This window comes from Cebidichthys violaceus, unplaced genomic scaffold (assembly GCF_023349555.1).
Source record: "Cebidichthys violaceus isolate CVI_PGR_0920_01 unplaced genomic scaffold, fCebVio1.0.p SCAF_7, whole genome shotgun sequence".
Lineage (NCBI taxonomy): Eukaryota > Metazoa > Chordata > Actinopteri > Perciformes > Stichaeidae > Cebidichthys > Cebidichthys violaceus.
Window position 1 is genome coordinate 15,074,861 of NW_027176927.1, and position 24,815 is coordinate 15,099,675.

The 24,815-nt window shown below is 41.6% G+C and overlaps 2 protein-coding genes and 1 long non-coding RNA gene across 4 annotated transcripts; all 3 read right to left on the bottom strand.

Annotated features, from left to right (window-relative positions):
* Positions 1 to 185: 185 nt before the first annotated feature.
* colq (collagen-like tail subunit (single strand of homotrimer) of asymmetric acetylcholinesterase) lies at positions 186 to 8,345 on the bottom strand. Of its 2 annotated transcripts, none has more exons than XM_068736324.1 (17): positions 8,183 to 8,345; positions 7,482 to 7,591; positions 7,047 to 7,181; positions 6,198 to 6,242; positions 5,999 to 6,025; positions 5,052 to 5,123; positions 4,683 to 4,745; positions 4,563 to 4,589; positions 4,412 to 4,456; positions 4,256 to 4,291; positions 4,071 to 4,151; positions 3,766 to 3,862; positions 3,098 to 3,228; positions 2,589 to 2,708; positions 2,341 to 2,467; positions 2,132 to 2,234; positions 186 to 2,039 (listed from the first exon to the last, which is right to left on the bottom strand). In XM_068736324.1, exons 1-17 carry the CDS (start codon positions 8,277 to 8,279, stop codon positions 1,970 to 1,972), a joined length of 1,386 nt encoding a protein of 461 aa, XP_068592425.1. In that variant the 5' UTR covers positions 8,280 to 8,345; the 3' UTR covers positions 186 to 1,969. The 2 variants fall into 2 exon arrangements, with proteins under 2 accessions (XP_068592425.1, XP_068592424.1); XM_068736323.1 differs by having other exon boundaries at positions 2,341 to 2,482.
* Positions 8,346 to 9,726: 1,381 nt separating this feature from the next.
* On the bottom strand, positions 9,727 to 15,527 carry hacl1 (2-hydroxyacyl-CoA lyase 1). The gene is made up of 17 exons (XM_068736181.1): positions 15,426 to 15,527; positions 15,051 to 15,155; positions 14,897 to 14,937; positions 14,730 to 14,810; positions 14,534 to 14,606; positions 14,381 to 14,458; positions 14,165 to 14,259; positions 13,947 to 14,059; positions 13,675 to 13,810; positions 13,303 to 13,408; positions 13,002 to 13,085; positions 12,754 to 12,855; positions 12,416 to 12,570; positions 11,828 to 11,986; positions 11,631 to 11,738; positions 11,330 to 11,516; positions 9,727 to 9,977 (listed from the first exon to the last, which is right to left on the bottom strand). The coding sequence occupies exons 1-17, from the start codon at positions 15,474 to 15,476 to the stop codon at positions 9,945 to 9,947; spliced, it is 1,707 nt and encodes a 568-aa protein (XP_068592282.1). The 5' UTR covers positions 15,477 to 15,527; the 3' UTR covers positions 9,727 to 9,944.
* Positions 15,528 to 22,347: 6,820 nt separating this feature from the next.
* LOC137891546 (uncharacterized) lies at positions 22,348 to 23,437 on the bottom strand. The gene is made up of 3 exons (XR_011105356.1): positions 23,221 to 23,437; positions 22,921 to 23,150; positions 22,348 to 22,727 (listed from the first exon to the last, which is right to left on the bottom strand). It is a non-coding gene; the product is annotated as an uncharacterized lncRNA (long non-coding RNA).
* Between the last annotated feature and the right edge of the window lie 1,378 nt (positions 23,438 to 24,815).

Genomic DNA, 24,815 nt, shown 5'->3' on the forward strand with positions numbered 1-24,815 from the left:
GTTGTTGTTTTTTTTACAGTGAGTGGTCTGAAAGAACATTGGCTTTTTGCACAGCATCCAATCACTGTCAACACTTGCTCACAATGCACAGGAAGCAGAGCTGCTAAATAAAACCAACCTGACTTAAGTTTAAAGATTCATGTGCGTAAAGCAGACCGACATGTTTGAAGGATTTAGATTCCTGTTTTATTTATTTTTAAAAGTATCCACAACTACTGTATAAATCATATCTGAGCAATGAAACAAAATGAACAGACACTATCCGTCACAACACATACTATATTTCATAAAGCCTTACAGTACGTTACCACATGCATGTTATGTTTCAGCATTGTTGTGCATACACAGTGCAGGATATAGCACAGCAGCACAGGCCACAGACAAAAACATTCACCATAGTTTCCAAAAGGTATTTCCGATTTGTGCAAGGCACAGTTCATCATTATCATATAAGCTGTGTCATACATACAGTACTTAGCTACACTCTGGGCAGAGCAAGACTGATATTTCTTAAGATGCCGTGGTTTACAAAACAAAGCGGAAGTGTTTCACACCCATTAGCACTGTATCACAAGCATGCGGAGACAATATAGATAACAGTCTTTATCTTTCTTTTTACAGAAGAATCACTTTATAACACCTGACTACATTTAAGTATGGCTGAGAAAAGGTCTCCCTTGGCACAGCGACTCATACAGTAGCTTATGGAAAAGGTCAGCTTATATCGGCAAAGTCATTTTCACCATTAGTGCCAAACACACAGCAGACTACATCTACACTGTTAAGTATACTGTTAAGTTTCTCTGTTGTTGTATATACTGTAAGACAGAAAGACTGAATAAAGAGGTATTAGAGTAAATACAGTAATGATGACCTAACAGACTGGAATTGAAATTCCTCCCCCTTGAGCAGGTGCAGACTATCCCAGCCTTTCCTGTGCAGTGAGAAAATTAAGAACATAACAGTTTCAAGCCTTCATATACAGTATATTTCATTTCTCACAGAATCACAGGGAGGAAACTCAAGTTATCTGTGTGCTTCAGCGTACAGTCACTGCCATATCATTTACAAAGAGAGTGGTGTGGGGGTGCCTGTGAAAGGTGCTGTGTGGAGCTACATTACCTGTTGGTTCCTGAGAAGTTTTGGGGATTTATGAAACCTTGTCCAGACTGAATGTCCCTATCAAGCACAGTGCCACCACAAGCTGATTAGGCCAAGTCGGTCTTCTGGTGTAACAGTCTCGCTGAAATATTACAAGTGCATACTCCATGCACCTCTATCTCCATTCCTTACCACACACATTGAGCTTTTACTACTACTTACTAACTGAAATTCTTGTTGTGATATTGAGACGACACAGTACGAGCCTTGTTGTGGCAATAATAAGTAAGGTGAGGGGTTACATGCTTGGATAGTGACAGCTGTGGTCATGGTCTCAGTAATCCCAGCCTCATGCAAATGCTGTCATTGATGCTGCATTAGAATACCTGAGGCCATGGCTCTGGATGTCCTACTGCCTCTCTTTCTCAACAGTATCTGGGTCAAGATTAATACGCCTCTGGCCCGGCTACTGCTCCTCTGCAACATCTCCCACTGGCACTTAATTAAGTCTCTGCATGGCTGTCACACAACTGTTGCATCCAGAGGCTGATTCATGGTGAGGAGGCCAGTCTTAAGCCCTGCTTGTTAAGACTGAGTGCAGTTGTCCTGTGCATTTCCTATGTGTGGGTGAAAGTTTTCACTTCCACTGACCGACTACAACTCCAGGGAGCTACTTGGCACTCCAGCAGCAATACAGAGGAGTTATATATAGTATATATATATGTTTTTTTTTTCTTTCATCATAGAATCATTGGCTGCCTCTACCTTCAGAGTCTCTTGCTTGGAGCATTATTGTTCTTCTTTTTTTTTGCATGAAAATATTCCAAATAACACACAGAGGATCCCGCTGCACTGTTCAGCTTCCTCCTCAAGTGAAGTACTTGCAGTTTGTGGAGTCGATAACACAGTATGGTGTGCACTTGAGGTGACCATATGACCTGCAAAGAACATGAGAAACAAGGTTTCGGTCAGTTTAACATATCAACAAGGGACTTCTCATTGTTGTCAAGATATAGCATACTGTGCTTACCCTGGAAGATATGAATTACATGTCTGGTATCCAAAGTCCTTTCCATCGCACTCCTCAGCCCCCTCATAGCGGTAACCGTCTCCACAGTAGGCGTGTTTACACTCTGTGGTAAGGGGAGACAGCAGAGGTGGAGGGGTGATGTTATATGTGCACAGCAGACCACAACCAAGGAGCTATTTTAGACCACCTAACGTGGACGCTTGACTTACTGACGCAGCCGTCAGTGACGACTCTGTTTCTGTCGTCACACTCCTCCCCGGTGGAAATCTGCACAATCCCGTCACCACAGTAACCCTCATCGTCAGGTGCGTTTTCCATGGACTGGAATGGAGTCAACTGGAATGGAAAAGTCTTTTGCAAAGTTTAAAAAAGTTTAAAAAAAATGGAAAAAGTGCTTGAAAAGTCACCGTGTGTAAAACCAGATGAAATAATCAGATTTCGCTGCATGCACTGATACCTGGATTGGCAGCCAGCCATCAATGTCTTTGAAATAGAGAGATCTCTGGTCTTTGCGGAATGCAAGAGCATTATCTGTGTGAAGGCGCTCCAGTTCTTCCTCATTGCTTACAACGAATATCTGAATGAAAGGCAAGGTGACGAAATGTACTGTCATGTTTTCAATACTTTGTGTATTTCGAAATATATGGTTGAGTGCAATTTTGAGATATTGAGCATTCAAATTTCATATCTCAGCTTGCAGTATGTGTCTCAAAGTAATATCGATATCATACTTTTATCTTTCTAAAGTTTTGTTCTTTGAATAATTAACTCAAAAGTTATTAAAACCCAATAACCCAGGGTTTCTAAAAATTCACAAGTAAAAATAACATTGAATTAGATTTGAAATACATACAGTATAGCCTATACGTTTTAATTGTGATTCAAGTTTGAGTTTTGTCAGCGATGATTCATATACATAAAAAAAAATACATAACTTTTTGCATCCGACAAGACTTAATTCCTCACCGCTGGTACTTTGGGATAGTTTCCTCTGGAAGGGTAATCATCAAATGGAGAATTACTGAGAGAGCCACAGCTACACTTTCCAGGAGGCCCTGGTGGACCACGCACACCCTTTGTTCCAACCATGTATAGTCCTAAACATATGAAGAGAGGAGAAAAAATATACTAAACTAACTAAAGTGAAGGGGATGATATAAATACCATGTCATGAAATGTAGTATCTTTGATTCATTTATCAAGAAGCAAAAACAATCATCCTAATTCACTAATAAACCTGATCAAACAAGCAAATGTCACATTAATCATCTGGTGACATATTATTTGTAAAACTGCAAGGAGGCTCGCCATCTGTGAATCCATTTTAGCCACATGATGTCATGAAGACAGCATCTTATTTCCCCTCAGGAGATAAAGTTTCTCTGCTGCTATGTAAGACTACCAGTGTTACCTCTTACACTGGTCTAAAGTGTGCTTCATTTTGCTGACAGGGGTGTCAGCTACTCCTGCTACTGGGAGCACAGCTTTTCACTCACTCTCAGAGAGTGCAGAGCCAAGTACAAAAATTGGATGTAGGTACATTTATGCCTTGATTGAACAAAAAGTCAGCTTTTAAATCAATGCAGTCAAGAGTTTTAAATCTGTTGGAGAATGGAAAAGGTAAAGGTTCACACCTGTGGCAGGTGAACCAGGAGGACCAGGGTGGCCTGGAGTTCCCTGTGGGCCTGCAGGTCCCATAGGACCAACACTGCCTGTGTCTCCTTTACCTCCCTGAAACACAAACAACAAAGGTTGAAACTAATACTAATATACTAATACTAATCCTGAATGTGCAATAGGACATTTTGAGCATAGAAAAATATGTTTTGCATGGCCATAAATTACATTTTAAAGAGAAATTATTGACACACAAGTAAAAATCTTCTGTTCTCAATACATGCGTGAGTATATAACTCCATAAACTCTGACATGTCCACACCTGCTTGCCTCTCTTCCCTGGTCGGCCAGTGGGTCCTCTGTTTCCTGAGATCCCAGGTTCTCCCTTTGGACCCATTTCACCCTGCACACCAAATCACATCAACTCAACATTCATTTTGGTCGTATTTGGAAAGTTGTAATTCTGCAGAGCAATTTCAAAACTCCTTGTTTTAATGTGTTTCTCACTTTCTGTCCAAGCATTCCTGGAAAACCCATCGCACCCTGCAGATAAAGAACAGTAAAGCATAATATAACTTTGATCATGTACAGCATATACTGTATGCCCCATAGTGCTGCTTCATTCATTACAACTGACCCCTGTGACTGATTAAATCTTCCTACCTTGTCGCCTTTCACTCCGCTTTCACCACGATCTCCTCGAGAACCCTGATGGAGCAGATGACAGTGTGTTACCTCACATTAGATGTTAAGATGTTAATCAATATATCTAATTGCATTTTCTACTGAATGATAATAACAAATGGTTTCATACCTTTTCACCTTTATACCCGGGTAATCCCTAGAATTAAAGATACAAAATATCCAGGATGAAAAAAAATCAGTCTGAAGGTGAGATCATGCCAGATCAGTGTAGTTCATATGTATCTCATACCCGTGGCCCAATTGGTCCTCTGGCTCCAGGCAAACCCATCAGCCCTGGGTCACCTTTCTCACCCTGATGCACGGAAAAACATTAGATATACAAATGTGGATTTGCTTTATTTTTTTAGACACATGTCCCAAAATAATACCCACAGCCCAAAGAAGAAATACTGTGCAGGCTTTGAATCCAAGATTCTTTGGTACAATTTCAATTAAGCATTCATATCGAAAAGGTTGTTACACAACACAGTATTTCATTGTATGGGACTGAACACAAATAATAGCTAACACTCATCTACCCGACCTTGTATTGGCACTTCCTGGTCTCATTTCATAACATATTTTGTATCATCTACATTATGAGGTCTGACTTACTCACTTTGGGCCCACTTGGTCCAGGCCATCCAGCTGGTCCCTGTTTGCCAGGAAGTCCAGGAGGACCTGTTCGACCCTAACAGCAGACATCAATTTTAACACATGATCTCAGATGTAGAAATATCTAATAAAACAATTGCTGCCACAGGTGAGGTAGCAGTAATCTGATTATGAAACCAGGGCCTATTAAGCCTGTTAGCTTTGCAGGTAAAAAAAAGAAAAGAAAGAAAAGCAATTCAAGCGCAGGGTTTGCTGCATAAGCTGACAGCCTGCTTGCTACAGTATTTATCAGACACTGCTGCACATGTAGAGGGAGAATGACTTTAACGAGCCCTGTCACTTTGCTCTCTTTAATTAAATGATGGGCTGTATATAGAACAGGAGCCCGTGCTTGTGGGAAATAAAATGATTTATGACCTGGCTGGAGCACTAAGCTAAATTGCACTGCAGTGCTGCAAAGCTGCTCAGTCAGGCCACCAGCCAGTGAGGCTCTCCCACTGGGCCACTTTTGCTGCTCGACCACAGCGACCGATCATTTATTAAGGAGGTCACTTCTCTTCCGCCTGCCTTGGTCAAATGCTGTGTCCTGAGCTTGCACTAAAGCTGTGTGGGCTTGTTCCTTCTGTTCTAATAGAAAGGGAGGGCCATCTGACAGGGCGGCATGGTGCTGAATGTCTGTGAGGGGTCAATATTGAGGAATAAGCTTCCTGTCAGTGCGAGGAGACCATCCCTCTGACATCAAAACAGCAGCAGATCTGCCTCCCTTGCGTCCAGTCAGTGTATTTGTGCTGTCTTCTGTCAAGGTTGTACTTGCATGCAATTCCTTGATGTACACAACCAGGCACTGGCAGCACTCTGAGTTACAGCTGGAGAGAAGGCGGAGGCACGGTATCTCATATTTGAGTAAATCCACTTAGCGGAGAATAAGGAGTGATTGATGGAGACTCTCACCTTTTGCCCAGGTCTTCCGAATTCTCCCTGACAACAGGATGTGGAGGAGGGGACAAGGACAGTGGCTATTCAATACACTTCCAGCAAGCATCTTACAGTCAGTTAAACTTGAGCTTACAAAATAATTAGCAGCTTGTAAAATGTGTAATAAGATACATAAATGAGATGAGACTAGAACATGAGGAAATAAACTGCTTACCTTTTCTCCCTTGGGCCCTTCTATCCCAGGTAATCCAGGTGGACCCTGACAAACAGGAAAATACAATAAAATGATGAAATATGCTCATAAATCTCAAGGGTTCTATCTAAATTTGTTTTGTTGTCCACAACTTCCCACCACAAAGTCATGTCTGTTTCTAGTAGCCCAAAGCTGCAGCTTCAATTAGCTAAAGGCTGAGTGGCCACTATTGATTTAAAAAGTGCCTTGTGGGTCTCTTTTGATAAACTGAAACGCTGCAGCAGTCCAGCTGGTAACAGCCGGAGACGGGCAAAGCTTTAACAATCATTTGGTAAATCAGTAAATGGTCAAATTCAATTTATGAAATGCTGGCCTAACAGAGGTTGGACTTAAAGCACCTATTGGACCAAAATGTATTTACATCTTTCATCCACAGAGAACACAAACACATGGACACATGCTTGTGTTGGTAATCCCTGGAATTTACGCAACCCAGTATGCCTTTTCAGGCAGACAGCACTTGGGACAGTTTCTGAGAATGATGTGTGGGGCACTGGCAGCCAGTGGAAAAAGGCTATTTGTGTCTGAGCTAAATGTAGAGCGTTAATGTGCTGCTGTGTTGCATGGGCCAGAGAAATCCCCATCTCCTGCTTTGCAGGAACTCTCAAGTTTAAGAGGAGATGGGGGTAATATGTTCTTGGAGGACTAATTCTTAACACCTTGGATCACTAAAGACAGTCAGTGCTCACAGTGAATCCTACGTACTGTAAGTCGAACTGTGGGAGGTGTGCTAGAATGGTGTAGAGATGCTAATGCCAGATCTACAGTACACTATTCATGCTGTGATAACCATGATGTTTGGGATCCTACCTGAGGACCAGAGGGACCAGAGGGACCAGAGGGACCAGAGGGACCAGCGGGTCCGCGGGGGCCTCGGACACAGGCAGAACCTTTGTCCTCATTGCCCAGCTCTGACTCACCACCGTTATTTGAAATGCCTTCATTCTGGAAAATGCAAACAAAATTCTGTATTTCTTTTTCAGCTTTGATTGTTTCGATAGAAGCAAGTCAACAGAATTACACCTTTCCAATATTTGGTGTTGATAAAGAAGCTAACAATTCACAACCCACAGCAAAAGATTTGTTCAGCCATTTCTTCCTGCAAACAGGTTCCAGCATCTGAGTGTTTTAACGGTATATCATCCGGGGGTCAAAGACAGTAAGTGTGGGGCGGTTTGGATATCACCCAAGGACATATCAACAGTCAGATATTCTACAATAGAGAGTCACATGACTGCTACTCACATGAGCATGGCGGAGCCAAAGTGAAGGGGGTGGAGGAAACAGTGGGGGTGGAGGCGGACTCAGTAAACAGCATGGGCTGAATCTCTTCTGCTGCTCCAGGGATCTGAGAGCTGTGCAAGGTGTGCATGCAATCAGTCACACAGGCGATGATGCCAGGTGTCAAAATTAGAAGTCATGTTTATGTTGTCTTAACTTCTGCAACAACTGAACGTGGAGCCTCTTAATCAAAATGAGAAAAGTAATACTTAACTCATGACACATTGACAAGCACGGTTAACTGTGGTACATATAATGTTGCCAACAAATATCCCACACATCCAGTACAGAATGGACAAGTCAAAGAGGTTAGAACATGCAGGAGCAACATAAGGGACAGGTAAACAGGTGCAAACTATCAAATCATGACACCCGTCCGAGTTGGAGCTGGACACGGATATGAAGTGCCTGTGCCTCTCACTGAAGGACTGGAGCTGGTTTTGCTATTTATAGAGGCATTTTCAGTTTACCTCATGGGTGAATGAAAACAAAAACAAGTGTATTTTACATAGATAATGAGCTTAAAATGAATCCAAAACCTAGGCATTTAGTATCCATGCTTTACAGCCCAACTCTCTCAACACCTGTGCATGCATAGTACTGTATGTACAGTACAGCGTACACACACACACACCCTGAGAGACTCAGGATCACACTATTCTTACCCACTGGGAAGGAAATAAAGCTGTCCTGAAAAGAAGATTGAGCCAGGCCATAACAAAACCACAGCGGCAGATACAGTCCAAGTGTTAGAAGAGTCATGCTTCTCCAGATAGTTGCCCGACTTTATTTCTGAGCCTCAACAGCCCTCACACGCTGCCTCTCTCTCCTCACTGTCCTCTCCCTGTGCTCCCCTCCCTCTCTGCTCGCTCTGCTCCGTCTCCTGTACGCCCTCACAAGAGGGTACGCCGACCAATGCCCATTAAATCTTTCCTCTGCATCAGTGTGCGCTAAAATTACAGGAGACAGCCCGCCAGCTGCTTCGAGTGCCAATATTAGATCTCTACTACTGCAGGGGGTGTCTTTTGTTGTTTCCACTCCTCTAACAGGGACACTTATCATGACTAACCCACAGTGGTGGGCTTTTCTGCAACAGATTCTACATGAAGGTGTACTTTGTGCTTCCTGAGACAACTTTCATATCCGTTAACATGTATTTTTTAGTCCATCTTTTTGTGTGCAGTACACTGTGTCACCCAGTGCATTATGATGTCCATTTAGTCTAGAACAAATTGGTTTTATTAAGCAGTCTATGCCACAAAATGAAGTGCCTGCCTTTACATTGAGGCTCGTTGGGGGATATGAGACCTATAAAACTACAAATTCAAGCAACGTTAATTAACACTTCAACTGTAGTGATATGAAAATTATATATTTCACATATACTACTCTTGCACAAATGGAAAAAAAATGTATCATTTAAGTCTGCAGGAGATTGTGAAAAATAATGCAACTTTATATAAACATAATCAATTAATTAAATAAAAATGTTCACACTGGGCACTCATTCAAAAAATATGTAGATATTGCAGAAGATTGTCACTTCTGCTAGAAACCCTCTAAGATGTTTTGAGATGTGAAATAAAAGGAGGGTGTACATTTATCCATGTACATATGCACATTTGACAAATCTGGACCAAGAAGTGTTTTTCAGCACTGAGTTAACCATAAAATGACATTTTCACCTCCCCAGCATACAAATAGTTTAATGAACCTGCAAGGGACTGGGGGAAGGGTCATTTTAGGCATCTACATTTCTGTCAAGTGGCTCCACCCACTCCCATATGACAGTATTGGGAGCAGGTGTGGGAAGCCACACACCTGGAGCTGATCGCCTCATCATGAGATAATAAAGGACAATTGGGGAGTTCATTTTGTGACGCACATGCTGAGAGTGAGGAGCTTGCAGTGTCTTCCTTCCAAAGTCTCCTGGGCAATATTAGGGGTATTTTGAACTATCATGATGTCTAGAGGCCTGGCTAAAGTAGTCTTTGGTTTTCTACGTAAAGTGATTAGGCTCTTCAGGGAGCCAGATTTCCTGTTTTGTTTTTTTCCTGACTTGGTTAGGGTAAATAAAACCTTTAGTTAAGCTGACTGTCATTGCTGCACTACCACTTTTTTCCCCACCCAATAGTTTTACAGAGTTATATACTGTATGTTAGTTACATTAGGAAAAAAACAGATTTGACATAAACAAATAAAGACAATGTTCAGTGTATATGTAAACAAATTTTATTGTAATATTAATTGTGTTCATTTTAATGCTACTGTGTAGTAAGAATTAATTAAAAAAGTACTTAGGTTATTTCATGGAAACAATCACAAAATATTTATATATATTTTCCCAGTTTGGGTTTACTGAGGAAAACAGTCATTTCTGGTCTGATAATGTTCTGGACAGAGGAGGAGGCAGATCCCTCTTTCAGTCTATAAGTTGGAGCGTGTGAGCCATGGGAACTCCTGCAGACAAGACAGCATTATATTAGACATCCTAAGATGACAGAGCTATTACATGCAACGGTCAATGTTGAGTACATTTAGTCTCCATATTCCAAAACTGACTTCTACCAGACAACATAAACAGTTCATCTTCCTCCACTGCCTAACACTCAACTTTAAATCTGAATATGGATAACCGTTAGGAGGCAAACAATGAGGGCAGCACATCTCATAAGGTGATAATTCTTTCTCCTGGTCACAGAGAGCTCAGCACCATGGATACAGCCCTCAATACAACCTTCAAACATGTCTGCAAAGGGTTGCATGGATACATTCAACATAAACACAGAGGGCCACGCTTTCTAATTATGGGGACCCTGAAATAGAAAGGTCAGGTTAGTGTGAAGTGGAGGGATTGTGAGAGGAATACAACAGTTCTGCGGTGCACCTGGAGTGTGCGGATTACTGTTCAGTAAGGCATGTCGGTCACGCAGCCCTATATGGATGAGACGAGAGCCAAGTAAACACCAAGCTGTTTTTTGCTCTGCACTACTCATGAACCAAGATGCTGCTGCTTTTAATCACGCCTGGCTTTGCTGCTGTGACTCTCAATGTCATTGGAGTCGTTGTACATCTCCTTTCTGTCCTACTTTTCAATTCAATTCAATATATTTTGTTTAGCCCAAAACCACAAATTTGCCTCAGAGGGCTTCCTGAGGGGGCACAAGGTAAATACGAGACAGAGGCTGAATCCGACTTGCAACCTTTGGTCCTACATACCGTAACCTGTCTGAAGTGCTCACTGTGATCATGTCATGTCTGCATGGCGACTGGGGGATGTAATGTGGTATCAGATGAGACTTAAGATCTCAGTCGTTATGACCAATGCAAAGTTCTTGCCCCATTAATCCTCACTCTCTGGTAGTCTGCAAAAACTGTGCATAGGTCATGGATTCGGGCAGTTTAGGTCCTGGACCATAAGGTTGGCCAATCTGTGACTGCACAGAATTTAGCTATGGATGGTTATGAAGCTAAAGGTATTCTGTTCTACTGACAGACATTTAACCGATGGAGGTGCCATGTCTCCATGTGAATAAGGACCTTGTAACCATTCAAATTTGACCGTCGCCAGATGAAGTCCCAGCTTGGGATGGGGCATTGACCATGTTGGAGAAAACACAACAGCATTTTAAGAAGCAGGAAAGTGACACTGCAGCATAAATTACATCCTCAACCACCAGGGGGCGTGGCATTCCCACAGCTGGGGATTTCCTGCCAACTTCATAATAAAACTATTTTATATACGATTTTTCATTTTGACCTATACTTCTCAGGATGACTGAGAAGATACATTCCTGACAGGTGACAGTTACCTGCTGTTTTCGGTCGGAGGAAGGGTCAATGAGCACATTTAGGAGACTTGGTCTTTCCCAGTCACTCAGGCTGAGCTGTAAAGCAGTGCGCAGCTCCTCCACCGTCCTCACCAGGAACCCTCGTCCTCCAAACGCTGTCATGACCTCATCATAGCGGGCCTCAGGTAGGAGGGTCACAGGAGGGGCACTGACATGCAACATGGTGACTTAGGATACATTTCATTACATCAAAGCTGATTACATGTAGCAAACCATTATGGTGAATGTGTTATGATCATTTGCCAAATAATGTGTAACTCACAAAGAGGTCAGATCTCCCATTTTTGCCATTTCTTTCCACGTCTCAGGATCCACTCCGCCGTAAATGCCATTATTATTGACCACAATGATGACCACAGGTAGATTATACCTGTTAGGAAAACAGAGTAAATGTGCAATTAAGTAGCAGTCAGGGATTAAAGTGTATATATTGTATAGAGAGGGAAGCAACGAACCCACCTGCACATGGTTTCAACTTCCATGCCAGAAAATCCAAAGGCACTGTCTCCTTCCACACAGACTATCCTTTGGTTTGAATGCTCGCTCCTCTCCACAGCGGCTGCTGCTATAGCAAAGCCAAGGCCAACTCCCATTGTTCCAAATGTACCAGCATCCAACCTGCACACCGTCAGGATTAGCTAACAACACTCTATTAAAACTTAACCAGACTTGAAAGCTCACTTTAGTCAAACACAGTTAAACAATTTGTCCCTGAAGGTTTGTTCGTCTCCTTCAGACATGGAGGAGACATGAGGTCAGGGTGGGAGTGCTGGCTCAAAGTGGAATGCAACATTATTTAAAGCACCTGCTTAAGCATAGTTGTTGGGAAGGGCTCTGACAGAATTCCCCAAAACGACAGGGTCTTTGAGATGCCTACAATGATACCATACCTGTCTGGGGTAGCCAAATTCAGGAAAGCATTTGTGGACAGGCATGAACATATGAATAAATAAAGTAAGTTCAGTAATTCAATACATAAACATTGATCTGGAGTGAACACAATTGAGAAGTCTGTCTTTAAGAGCTGCTTCGATAAGACTGCCTTGCCTGTGTCGAGGTAGGTAGTTGTTCAACATAGTGCGTCCAATGTCCATAGTGTTTGCACCCTCACTGACGATGATACAGTCATGTGGCAACAGTTGGGAAACGTGATGAAACACTGTGTAGTAGTTCATGGGCACAGTCGACTGAAGAGCGAGCGCCTGTCGAAAGACAAAAGGCCAAAATGCAGAAATAATAATACAATACAATACAGAACATCAATATGGACCAAATACATAGCTATATTAAATATCTGTCATCACCATGTGACATTCCGATAAACAGTTTGAGTAACCACACAATTTAACATATTTCCGGCTTTTCAAAAGTGAGTCTAAACCCACCTTTGATATTTTTGCATTAGCAACAATTTTGTCCTTCAGTATGCTCCACCACTCTGTATCAGAGGCATATCTCCAGCCATCTTTACGGAGGACCTCCAGCAGCTGTGGAACAATGTATCAAAGACATATTTACTTTCCACAAATACCCATATGAGCTGTTCTTTTATTACTGTAATGCACATCAGGCAGAAGCACAGAGACCACAAAAAGAAAGATTAATCAAAACGTTTGTGTGCTGACTAAGTTACCTGAATGACAATAGCGTTGATGTCTCCCAGGAGAGCAACAGCAGGGCTCACATTGTTCCCCATCTCCTCAGCACAAAGGTCCACCTGTATTCAGAGCATAATTGTATTATGTTATTACGGCACAACATTTGCAGCAACAGTGAAACACAATGCAGGAGATATGGCAAAGAAACACATAAATAAACTGCATGTACCAAGGCGGAAATGAATAGGTAAATTCCCCCATTAGCTTCATACGCATGAGGTAATGGTAACACAGACTTCCACAAATCAAAGACTCTTGGCTCGGCCCTTTACATGCCTGGATGATCTTGACATTGGGGTTGAATCTAGGTGGCAGACCAAAATGTAGGATCCAATTCAGCCTGGCTCCAAGCAGAAGCACAACGTCAGCCTGGAGAAGAGCTCTAAAAGAAACAATGGAGGAGATGTTAGGGCAAAAACTTTTCTGAATACAAACATTTAGTGTATCTTTAGAATGAACAGTATTAGATATACAACCCTACATCTAAATGAAATATAATAAGAATTGTGACATGTTTACATTCATTAATAAGTAACAGGTTCAGTATGTTTCCGTCATATATTGAATGATGATGATAATATTGGCTAAAATCATATTAAATCAAACTTTTTAATTCCTGAACATTTTTATAATGAAAGAGAGGCTGACCTTGAGCGGGCAGCAGCCACACAGTTGGGGTGATCATCATTTAGGACCCCTTTCCCCATGGGGGTGGGCAGAAATGGCAGACCAATCATTTCCACAAACTCCCTCAGGGCCGTTTCTGCTCGGCCATAGGCTGCTCCTGATGGGCACAACAATACTCATATTATCACGACTTATCTAATGAACTACTCCGATTCACCAGTGACGGAGGAAATGTAGCGTTTCAGGCTTATTCGGTGTAATAGCGAGAGTGCTGATGTGTCTTTTGATCTTACCTTTGCCAATGATGACTAAGGGTCTTTTCGCTGCTTTCAGGACAGATATGGCTTCAGTGATTGCGCCGTGGTGAGCCAAACTCACAGGTGGAGTTGGACAGCAGGACACAACTCTGCAGGAAAAACACACTTCTTTGAATGCCAATACACCTGGAATTACAGAAGTGATACTATGCAGAAAAAAACTATTTTAAAAAGATGGGAAAATGATAGCAAACCTGACTTTGCTCCTGTCCACTTTAGCATTGACCATGTCCCCTGCAATATCCACATAACAAGCACCTGGACGCCCATACATGCTGGTGCGAACTGCCTATGAGCATACAAACACAATAAAACGTAATATCATCCAACTATGCAAAATATCTTACTTAGTCTGCTGTGATAAATGAAATGAGACAATCAACAATCAGACAATGCAGCTGGTGTATTACCTTCTCTATCACTGAAGGGATGACATCCAGACTGCTGGGTCTGGCCGAAAACTTGCTATAAAGGCGACATGCTTCCACCTAGAAACAAATGAAAAACAGTGTCAATTTAATGAAGCATCAGAAGGCATAAATCAGCATGAAGGCATGCATTACCTGAGGAAACTCCTGGAAGGCTCCTGCTGTTTCCTGGTTTTGATCTGAGGAGCCTCCAATAACAACCACTGGCCTGAGCAAAGTGTGAAGGCCACATACACTTTAAAAATCAATGTGACGATGGCCAACAGGAGCCATTTAAAAACTGTTTACACTGTCAGCTGCATGAAAGCAGCATCACTTTATTGAGTTATACCAGCAGTTCATGTTAGCATTGGCCATTCCACCCAGAGCATGAATGAGTCCAGGTCCAGACACCACCAGGCAGGAACCTGGTCTGAATACAAACAACCACAAGAGACAGCAACACGTAAGATACAACTGGCTGCTCACATTATTATGTTCAATTACTAAATGCCTTACCTCCCAGTGAGGTATCCAATGGCAGATGCTGCATAGCAAGCCTGTTGTGTGACATCATGTATTGCATGTGAAAATATGATGGTGGTCGTTAAGGATTATGCGTGAAATGCAGGTAAACAACAGTGTAGTGGAATAGCAATAATAAGTGTTTTACCGCTTGTTCGTTGCGCATTCCCACATATTTGATCCCTGCAGCCTGAGCTGCCATGGCCACTTCTATGACAGGAACGCCAACTATCCCAAACATGTACTCCACTTTCTGTAGGGAAAGAAAATACTCTTCAACAAACAGACACTGAAGTATACGAGTTTTAAAAGGAGATGCGATCGTACACAGCCATTAAGCATCTGCATTCAGAGTTTAAACTACTTTAGACTGCGCAGCACGTTAACTTTGACACATTTCTGCACGAGATAGGCCCACATGTGTGGTTACATTATTACAGTTTAGTGCAGTCACCGCTGACAGGTTCGAATCAGAAGTTAGAAACTTAACAATCTTCACAATCTGATTCTTAAACGGTCTTACCTGAGCCTTTAGAGACTCAGCAATCAGCTGAGCGCCTGTCACTTCGTCCATGGCTGTTCAGAGGCTGTTAGTTACGAGTTGTTACACTGCTGTGCTCCTGAATCCGCCCCGTTGCTATCACTTCCGGGGTTGCAAGCCAATCATGGGAACCACTACGTGTGACGTGAAAGTCCACTGTCAGACGTTCATTTTCTACCAAGAAAAACTGATTCTGCTAAATAATAAACTGAAGGTGCAAGCATGCTTTTGCACATTTGGGCCAAGGACGTTTTGAACATAGACTTTCAGTCTTTCCATTTCTGAGTGAGTCATGTCTACCATCTAGTGTTTGGAGGAGGAAGTAACACGCGATCATCAGGCGACCCTGCAGATAGACACATACGATCAATACACTCATAGTGTTCCATGGATCGTGGTTATATCTGGACCCTGGTCCATCCTCCTGCCATGGCCCCGCTGACACCCACTGCTAATATTTTTATCATTAGTCACATTTCTTGCTATTGCCGATACCATTACTGCTTTTGCTATCATTGTTATTCTACTATATCCACTCCTGCTGTTATTACTAGTAATCGTAATGTTTCCATCATTATTATACTTACTACTCTCATTATATGAATAAGTTCTGTAATATGTATTTAATGTGTTGTAATTCTGTATTGTTGTTCATTCTTTACACATGACATCTATTGCACTTCTGTCCATCCTGGGAGAGGGATTCCTCCTCTGTTGCTCTCCCTAAGGTTTCTTCCTTTTTTTCTCCCCGTTAAAGCTTTTTTTGGGGGGGATATTTTCCTGTTCCGATGTGAGGTTCCCGGAACAGAGGATGTCATGTGTACAGATTGTAAAGCCCTTTGAGAATTTGTGATTTTGGGCTATACGAATTGAATGTAACTTTGTCCTCTACCCACTGTGGAACTAAAACTAACTTGAGCTCAAAGTAGAAGAATGTTTTCATAAATTGAAATACACAAATACAGTTTATTGTAATTTCTATAATAGATCCCGCCACATCTGTAACATCAATCACATTTCTTTCATACCAGTCTTGCCTCAAGTTTTCATATCAATCGTAACTGTTCCATTGTTCCACAAGGTGAAGCCATTTAGGTCCGTGTACGTTTTGATAGTCTGTTTTACCATTCAGTCGAAAAAAACAAAATACGGAAATACCATGGTATTCTCGTTTTTCGTTTCAAACCAAAAACGGGAAAACGGAAATGGGCCGTCGTGTTTCCATTTTTGGTGTCGAATTCAAAAACGAAAAACCACAGCACCAATGTCAAATAACGAGCCGAATTTCGTTTTTGCAAATCCCTTTTTTGTTTTTTCCTTTAAAACGAGACGCAGAGCACAACAGCTAACCCGGAAAGAAGAATATTTCAAAAATAAAAGTGAAGGCAATATAATAACCGTATGCAAGACATTAATAAATACATTAATAACTAAACCTGGGCCGATGGGACTACGTGCGATTTCAAAATCAGAACCGTTTATTGACATGGTAAGTTGAACATACAAGGAATTTGACTTGACGGGAGGTGCATAACATTTAACAATCAACAACAATCAAGATTATTATTTAATATTTTATCTATGTACACAGAATCAACTTTTCCATTAATCATCCCTGGGTTATCATCCCAACTCTCCTCCTGACTATCTAATAAAAGGCAATAAGCCCCCCCAAAAAGGTCATTACAGCCTATACATTGAACAGGTATTAATGGAAAAAAGAAATGTAACCATGAATAGTATCAAAAATAGGTTTTTATTAAATTAAATCCATTTACAAGGATTTTAGAACATCACATGGATGACATGTACAACATCACATGTATAACACATACATGCTTAGGCTTGTTCAGTAGGGATGCTGACAGTGGTACGCCTCCTGGAACTTCCCCTGTCTGCTGCCAGGTTGAACCACCTAATTGCGTGTTTCAGAATCTCATCATCTGTGGCGGCACGTGAGACATGATTCTTTCTGACGACATCTGTAATCACACAAGCAGATCATACAAAATCTCATGAACCCTCAGTGCAACATATAGCAGACATGCAGTCTAAAAGCTATAGTGGCTGTCTGACATTTAAAGGTTTGCTATGCTATATTCAGAGCTAATATATCATATAACTATTATGTAAAGATATAGTTGAGTAATATCTACCTGAGCAGACAATGAAGTTGAAGTTGCGAAGAGAATTTGTACGTTTGAACACTACCTAAGACCTCTGGGTGACTTCAAATCGTTTTCATTAAATATTAGTTACTTACGCAGGAGCAAAGTCTTCGACTGCACCTGGCTGAAAGACTTTTTCCCATTTATCCCTTTCCAGTTAATTCTCTTCCCAACATCATCATTGAACATTCGGGAAAGGATGTTCCATGTAACCCGTTTTGTGTCATGTCCTCTGATGGTTACCAGGGAGGAAATCTAAAATGGATCAAAAAAGTACTGTTAACATTTGATACTTTACAGCAGGGGTGTCAAACTCATTTTCACTCTGGGCCACATCAGCATCATGGTTGTCCTCAAAGGGCCGGTTGTAACTGTAAGACTGCATAACTGTAACTACTCCCTAACATATTGTTAAATAACTGTCTCTGCATTTGATTATTGTTTATTCAAGTGTTAAGAAACCCACATTACTCTATCAAAGATCAAACTTTTAAAGAAAATAACAAAGACAAATATCATCAAACACAAGTTATTACATTCACTTTGTTCAAAGCTATTCTTGTCACCTCTCTGCATCACTAATGTCCCTCCCCGTCGTCGTCCCGTGCATGGCAGCTACATCCAAGAGCTCCTCACTGACGGTCAAGTCTGCCTTCAGCCAGTTATATAAACATTGATAGATGTATGTTGTATCCGTGTTGTCTGTGCTTTCATCGACAGCTAATGAAAAAGACAAGTAACTGCTCGTCTCTTCAGCTAGTTGTGTTGTCAGATTGTCTGCTAGTTCCTGAACTCGGTCTGCGATGGTGTTTCTACACAAACTGATATAGTGTGCATTCTTTATCTAATATGTTTACTCTGTTATTATAATTGTATATATTGTGTATTGACATGTGCATTTTATATTATATTAAGATTTTTACCTGTTCTTACAGTTACTATCTATCTACCATCTATCTATCTAATTTGCAGAGCTACAAAGATTTGTTTCGGAAACCTTTGTATTCTAAACTGCTCCGTAGTACACGTCAAAATGCTCCATGGTAAACACGCAGTGTGGTCACAAGTTGATCTGGTTTCCCTCTTCTCTTAGGAGCGACTGCTGACTGTGTTTTACCTGTGCTACAGAGTTCTTCTACGTAACACATGTTTGCACAAAACAGGCTCCAACGACGATTATGTGTTTGTTTGTTTTTATACCAACTTCATTATTTCAAAGGAAGGGCAACTTGCTCCCTTCCTGTTACAACATATAAACAACAAGCTACGTTTCAAATGTGAGTGGACTCATTTCCTCAAAAGACGTGGAATCCGGTATGTTTTGACCAAAGACTGTAAATGAGAAGGTTTGACACTGTATTGCAAAATAATTAAACTGCAGCATTCACGAGGACAAGCTACATGTTCTCTTCCTGTTTTCAACAGCTGCCGTAACTATGACAACAACAGAAGCATTCAGCTGAAGGTCGCCAGTTAACAGGGTCCCTTCTTAAACCGTAACCCTGCTCTGCTACGCCCTGCCCTCAGTCACTAAGTCATAATTATGAGATACGCATCTCATTATTAGGAGATAGTAAGTCGATATAATGAGATAGTATCTCATTATAATGAGGTAGTAAGTCAAAATGATGAGATAGTATCTCATTATTATGAGATAGTAAGTCATTATTTTGAGATAGTATCTCATAATTATGAGATGCTAAGTCATTATTTTGAGATAGTATCTCATCATTATGAGATGCTAAGTCATTATAATGAGATAGTTATATTATAATGACTTACAAGATCTTAATTTTTTCCTTACAGTGGTGGAAATGGGCTTCCATAGGATTTGATTGAGATGCTTTATAAAACAAAAAAACTCACCACTCTTCTTCAGCTGAGAGTTGGAGGGATCTTTAAAGCGATCCTCAAAATGTTACACTTCCTCCATTGAGTTAAATGGAAACTGTACTGGGTCAGTCACTTCGATTTCTTGGCCAGTTGTGTGTAGCTTGTTGGTGAGATAGTTTACTCTGGCAATTAATTGGTCTTGCTGGTGTTTAATGTTCTCCAGTAAGCTCAACTGATTAAGACAGATTTCACAAAAAATATGGAAACTGGATTTTTTTTTTTTAAGGTGACTCAAACAACAGAATAAGATATGCATGCAAGAAGCTAACTCTACCATCCCCCTTCAGCACAGCACAAAGCCCCACAAGAAATGAACCAAAAAATGGCCCAGTCAATTGATTTGTTTAAAAAAAAAAAACACTAAATCTAATAAGCATGGGAAAAACAGTGGTTGGCTCCTCTAGTGTCTTTGTTTAAAACTAAAAAGAAACAATACATTATTATACAAAAGGGAACCTTTACACAATCACTTGATAGAACATGCAATTTAAACGTAATTATCTCCCTTTCTAGACTGGCCACCGTCCCTAGCAGATACCATTTAAACCGTTATCTCACACACCTTTGATTTAATGCTATGACCTAAAAAGAATACATCATGTTTCTACAATTTCACTTTTAAAATCATGCTTTTAAACATATTTAAAAAAGGAAAGAAAGAGAGCCTACCAAATCAGTCACTGAACAAGGGCTGGCCTCGAGGTAGATCAGCTGCTCTCTCAGGTTTGTCTGAGTTCAGGAGGAGGCCAAGGTGAACCTCCCACCCCATTGTAATAGGTTCGTTCGAGATGAACTGGAAAGCAGACGAGAGCAGGCGGAAAAGAAGGGGGCGGTGACAAAAAACTGCATTAAATTCGGACTGTTTTCTTCAGCCGCCTTCACGGAATACACAGGAAGTCATTGGATAGTTTCCATCCTGTTCGTTACATCTGTAGGCTACCTGTAGTCTTTGGACCACATTTGGAAAACTATGGCTGAAGAAATAGCGTTTGCTTTCTTGATCGCCGATGAAGTTGAGGCAGAAGAGATCCCTCTACTTTTCCACAAAGTTGGACTTGGACGGAGAAGGTGATTTGTTTTATGTAAATATTTAAAATGAACCAGAACATAGGGCCACGTTTAAGAAAGTAAATTTAGCATCGTATCCTTATGTTTAATGATTCACCAATGTAAGGCAAATTATACAACTAAAAACACTAGAATAATCAAGGAATGTAATTTAAAACAATTTGTATGTTTTATTATTTAATAAAAAGGATGTCATTGTGGTGAAACATGGTTTTCATAATTCAATAACTGTTCCCTATATGGTTAGAGTTTTTTAGAATTCTATAAAGAATCAGCTTCATTCTTCTTCTAGGTTGGTTCCAAAAATACCACATTTTGTTGAGGAGGTTGTCCCTCTATACAGTGTTACTGACTTCAGAAGTCATTTCAGACTCTCAAGAGGACAAGTGGAGGTAGGCTTACCTACAGCGTTTCAAGGCTAAATATAATCACTCATATTTGCATGTCAGTTTGACTCTCTTCTTTTCTAACTAGGACCTTATGACCACGCTGGGACCACACTATGTGAACAGACAGCAAACTAAACTACCTGTCTGTAACAGTGTTCTCGCGTGTCTGTGGACTCTGTCTAACCAGGAGTCATATAGGGGTGTGGCAGACAGATTCAACATTTCCAAATCTACACTTTCAACCCATCTACATCACTTCTGTTCCCTGGTCAATACACATCTGTCCCATCACATTTCGTGGCCTACAGGGGAAGCACTCCACACGTCCCAGTTACATTTTGAAACAGCTGGATTTCCAAATACAGTCTGTGCTGTCGATGGATATCATATTCCCATTGTCAAACCACATTTCAACAATCCCATAGCCTATTATAACCGGAAACAATTCTACTCCATCATCCTCACTGGATTCTGTGACAGTAAGCGGAGCTTCTGTCACGTCAATGTAGGTCACCCTGGTAGTTGGCATGATGCCAGAGCATTTCGCAACACTGATGTTGCACGGTTTTTGGAAGAGGATCCTCAGGCTTTGGTCCCAGAGGGAATGCACATCATCGGTGATTCAGCTTATCCTCTTTTGAGAAACCTGATGAAACCATACCGGGATAATGGCCACCTAACCGCCAGGCGCTTCAACCAAAAGCTCACTGCCGCTCGTGTGACCATCAAGCATGCTTTTGGCCTCCTGAAATCAAAATTCAGAAGGCTCAAATGTCTGCACATGAAGGAAGTGGCAAGTGTCAGTGCAACTGTCACAGCATGTTGCATCCTTCACAACATTTGTTTGGAGTCAGGTGACCAACTTGATGAAGATGAGCAGGGTCTCCTTCATCAACTTAGAGAGGACATTGATGATCCACATCCACCACAGCCCAACCACCAAGATGCATCTCAGTACAGAGACATGATCTGTGCCCAAATTTAAGGACAGTATACACCTTCACAATACTTTCAGTTTCAATTTTCTTTACACATTTTTGTGAGATGGTGTGCAGGATGCCACAGGGTGATGGGAGGCACTTGAGGTCAAATGCAAAGTAGAAATTAACCTTGTAATATTTTAAAGACATTCCCTTTTGATTGAAGTGCCTCTACATCATCAAGACTTCTGCTGTGCCTCCACGTGGCAGCTCATGGTAACTGGGTGCAAGAACCCAGGCACAATCAGCAGGGGATCGTCGAGTAGTGGTTATACTAGTTAGGGTGAACCAGCCAAACACTGCTAGTCTTGTAGAGTTAGTTTCTTAATGAAATTTCTCAAAAACATACACATGAATATGGGTAAACATTTTTTATTTTCTGTTGATTTCTTGCAGTAGTGCTATCATTTCTTGTTGCTGTTTCAGCATTTGACCCATACATGTCAGCATTTTCTTTCTAAATCTCTCTCTTCTTCTCTCTTTTAGCCGCCTCCACCTCGCCAATTCCGGCCTCACCAGTGACTCCAGTGCACTTGTCCTTCGATCAGCGTGGGACTGGTAGGTCTCCTGAAAGGACTGTTGCCTGCGGCCTTTTTTCCTCCTAGGTGCTCTGGTGGGTTGCGTGGCAGTTGAAGGGCCGGGTTGTGTGGCAGTTGAAGGACCGGGTTGCTGTTCGTCAGCCGATTCCACAGTTGATGGCATCTGACTGGGGAAAAGTGGTGTTGAAAGGACCATCCCTGGAGGTGCACTCCCCACCCCGGAGCCACCAAATATTTCATCCATTTGCTGTAAAAGGACACAAACAGGATTCCATTAAAAATCATATGTTCAAAGTGGTTATTTCAAGTTTGTCTGCAGAGATACAACCATGTTACATAGTTAAATTGTAGGGGGCAAAATACTGACCGGGGAAAATGGAAGATTGATACTAAGAGAGTCCAACTAACATTTAAGATGTGTACACAGAACAAGCACTTACCAAGTAGTATTCCCAGGTGATATTGCTCTCTCCTGTTGCCCGAGATCGGTCTTTGGCCCTTTTGTATGTTGTCAGCATGTTTCCCAGTTTCTTCCTAATTTTGTCGTTGTTGAATTTGTAACCTTTGGCATTAAAGGCTTGTTACAATTTCTTGTAAAATTATATTTTATTTGACTTTTTGTAAGTCATTGTAAGCTGAAGTAGTAATAGTGTGGTCCGGTGTTTGAATTCTGTAAAAACAGAGTAATGTTAAAAATCATTAATATTTATTATAATCTATTACAAAACAAGACACTATACCTGTCAGGGATTCGTGGCATTCTGGCTGCAAGGATGGCAACGGGCCCAAGCTGTCTGTAGAGGAGGACTGTGGTGGTTCCGGGTTTGTTTCAGTGAGGCAAACAAATGTGGCTGCTGGCTGGGTCCGAACTTGACTTAAGGCGGGGGAAACTGTAGGTCTGGGCACAGGAGTGGGGCAAAGAATGAAATTGGCTGCTGGCTGGGTCCCAACCTGAGCTAAGATGGGGGAAACTGTAGGCCAGAGTGAATGTTTGAGGTTAATGAGGGAGGAAGACAAGAGGCTAGGTGACAACACTGTTTGGAATAAAAATCTGAAGCATTGCCATTTGTGAATTTACTGCAGAGAAAGATAGTCTAAACATTTAAAAGAATTATCCCTGTGCATTTGATTATTACTATTTATAATAATTACATTATTTACCTTGATTGGGTCCTGCAGCTTTTATTTCCGCCATTAAGTTCATGGCAAACGTGGGATCTGGAAACAGATCTAAGGTAATGATGGCCATCCAAATGGACAAACAAATAACAAAGTTATTAAGGTATCATACTTTTTTTTACTCACCAGTTGTCACTCGATCAAAAGTTTCCCTGCTAATTCTTAACTCGACGGAGCCTTCATCATCCTTCAAGATAACCGTTAGTTTGTCCATTGTTGCAGGTTTAGCTGAGGTCCTTTAGGGGCCTTTATATACCCAATTGCTTGACAATAAATGACCGCACACCTGCTTGAAATGGAGCAGATCTACTGTGGGGGAGCCCAATACAATTGACAACAGATTGTGGCCATCACAGTGATTGCTGTTGAGAGTGTGCGTGTGTGTGTGTGTGTGTGTGTGGGTGTTGCTGATTTTCCAGATGATGTTGTGGAAGATATTTTATATCTCCAGTATATACATGTTAGAATTGATAACATTGTATGTAATATTATAAGCAAGTCTCAACATAATTTATAAGTATATATTTCCATTTTGTTGTAAAATCACACACACACACACACACACTATTCACAGATGAGCTCTGTGTAAATTGGACACACTTTCGTTGAACAGGTGTTTGTGATCGAACCAGTGGAGTCAGCTCTTATACAAAATAGAGATTTGTGTACTGCATGACTGTGTTCAAAATACATCGCCTGGCTTATGTCGAATGTATGCCCCATGTTGCGTGGGTCCTAATGGTAGGCTGCTTGTTACCTGCCTTAAGTATTTGAACGGGGAAAGAAGTTGCGTTCGATGTGCGGATCCGCCTGGTGTCCGCAGCGAGTCCGCTGTTTGACGGTGCGCGATCCGGGGGCGGCCCGTATCCAGTGCGCATGGCCGAACTGAGTGCGACAGTGCGGCGGATCTGCCGACCTGAGGGCGGATCTGCCCCGGAGTCGACTGCTATGTGGGTAAGCTCTGCCCGTGCGCTCTTTTCTCCCGCCGCCTTTCCCCCGGTCCAGCGGAACTATGATGTGGGCAACCGGGAATTACTGTCAGTCAAGATGGCTCTGGAGGAATGGAGACATTGGAGTTGGAGTGGTCAGTCCACCCGTTCATTGTGTGGACTGACCACCGAAATCTCGAAGACATCCATTCTGCACAGGGACTGAA

What these genes read in the sequence shown, in the direction of transcription:
- colq (XM_068736323.1), bottom strand. Translation starts at nt 8,279, where the DNA reads ATGACTCTTCTAACACTTGGACTGTATCTGCCGCTGTGGTTTTGTTAT. An exon ending in CTGGTCCCTCTGGTCCTCAG is followed by an intron (nt 6,243 to 7,046) that starts GTAGGATCCCAA and finishes CCTGTTTGTCAG; the next exon opens with GGTCCACCTGGATTACCTGG. An exon ending in ACTATCCCAAAGTACCAGCG is followed by an intron (nt 2,709 to 3,097) that starts GTGAGGAATTAA and finishes CCTTTCATTCAG; the next exon opens with ATATTCGTTGTAAGCAATGA.
- hacl1 (XM_068736181.1), bottom strand. Translation starts at nt 15,476, where the DNA reads ATGGACGAAGTGACAGGCGCTCAGCTGATTGCTGAGTCTCTAAAGGCT. An exon ending in AATGCTAACATGAACTGCTG is followed by an intron (nt 14,607 to 14,729) that starts GTATAACTCAAT and finishes CACTTTGCTCAG; the next exon opens with GCCAGTGGTTGTTATTGGAG. An exon ending in CCAATGTCAAGATCATCCAG is followed by an intron (nt 13,086 to 13,302) that starts GCATGTAAAGGG and finishes CTCTGAATACAG; the next exon opens with GTGGACCTTTGTGCTGAGGA.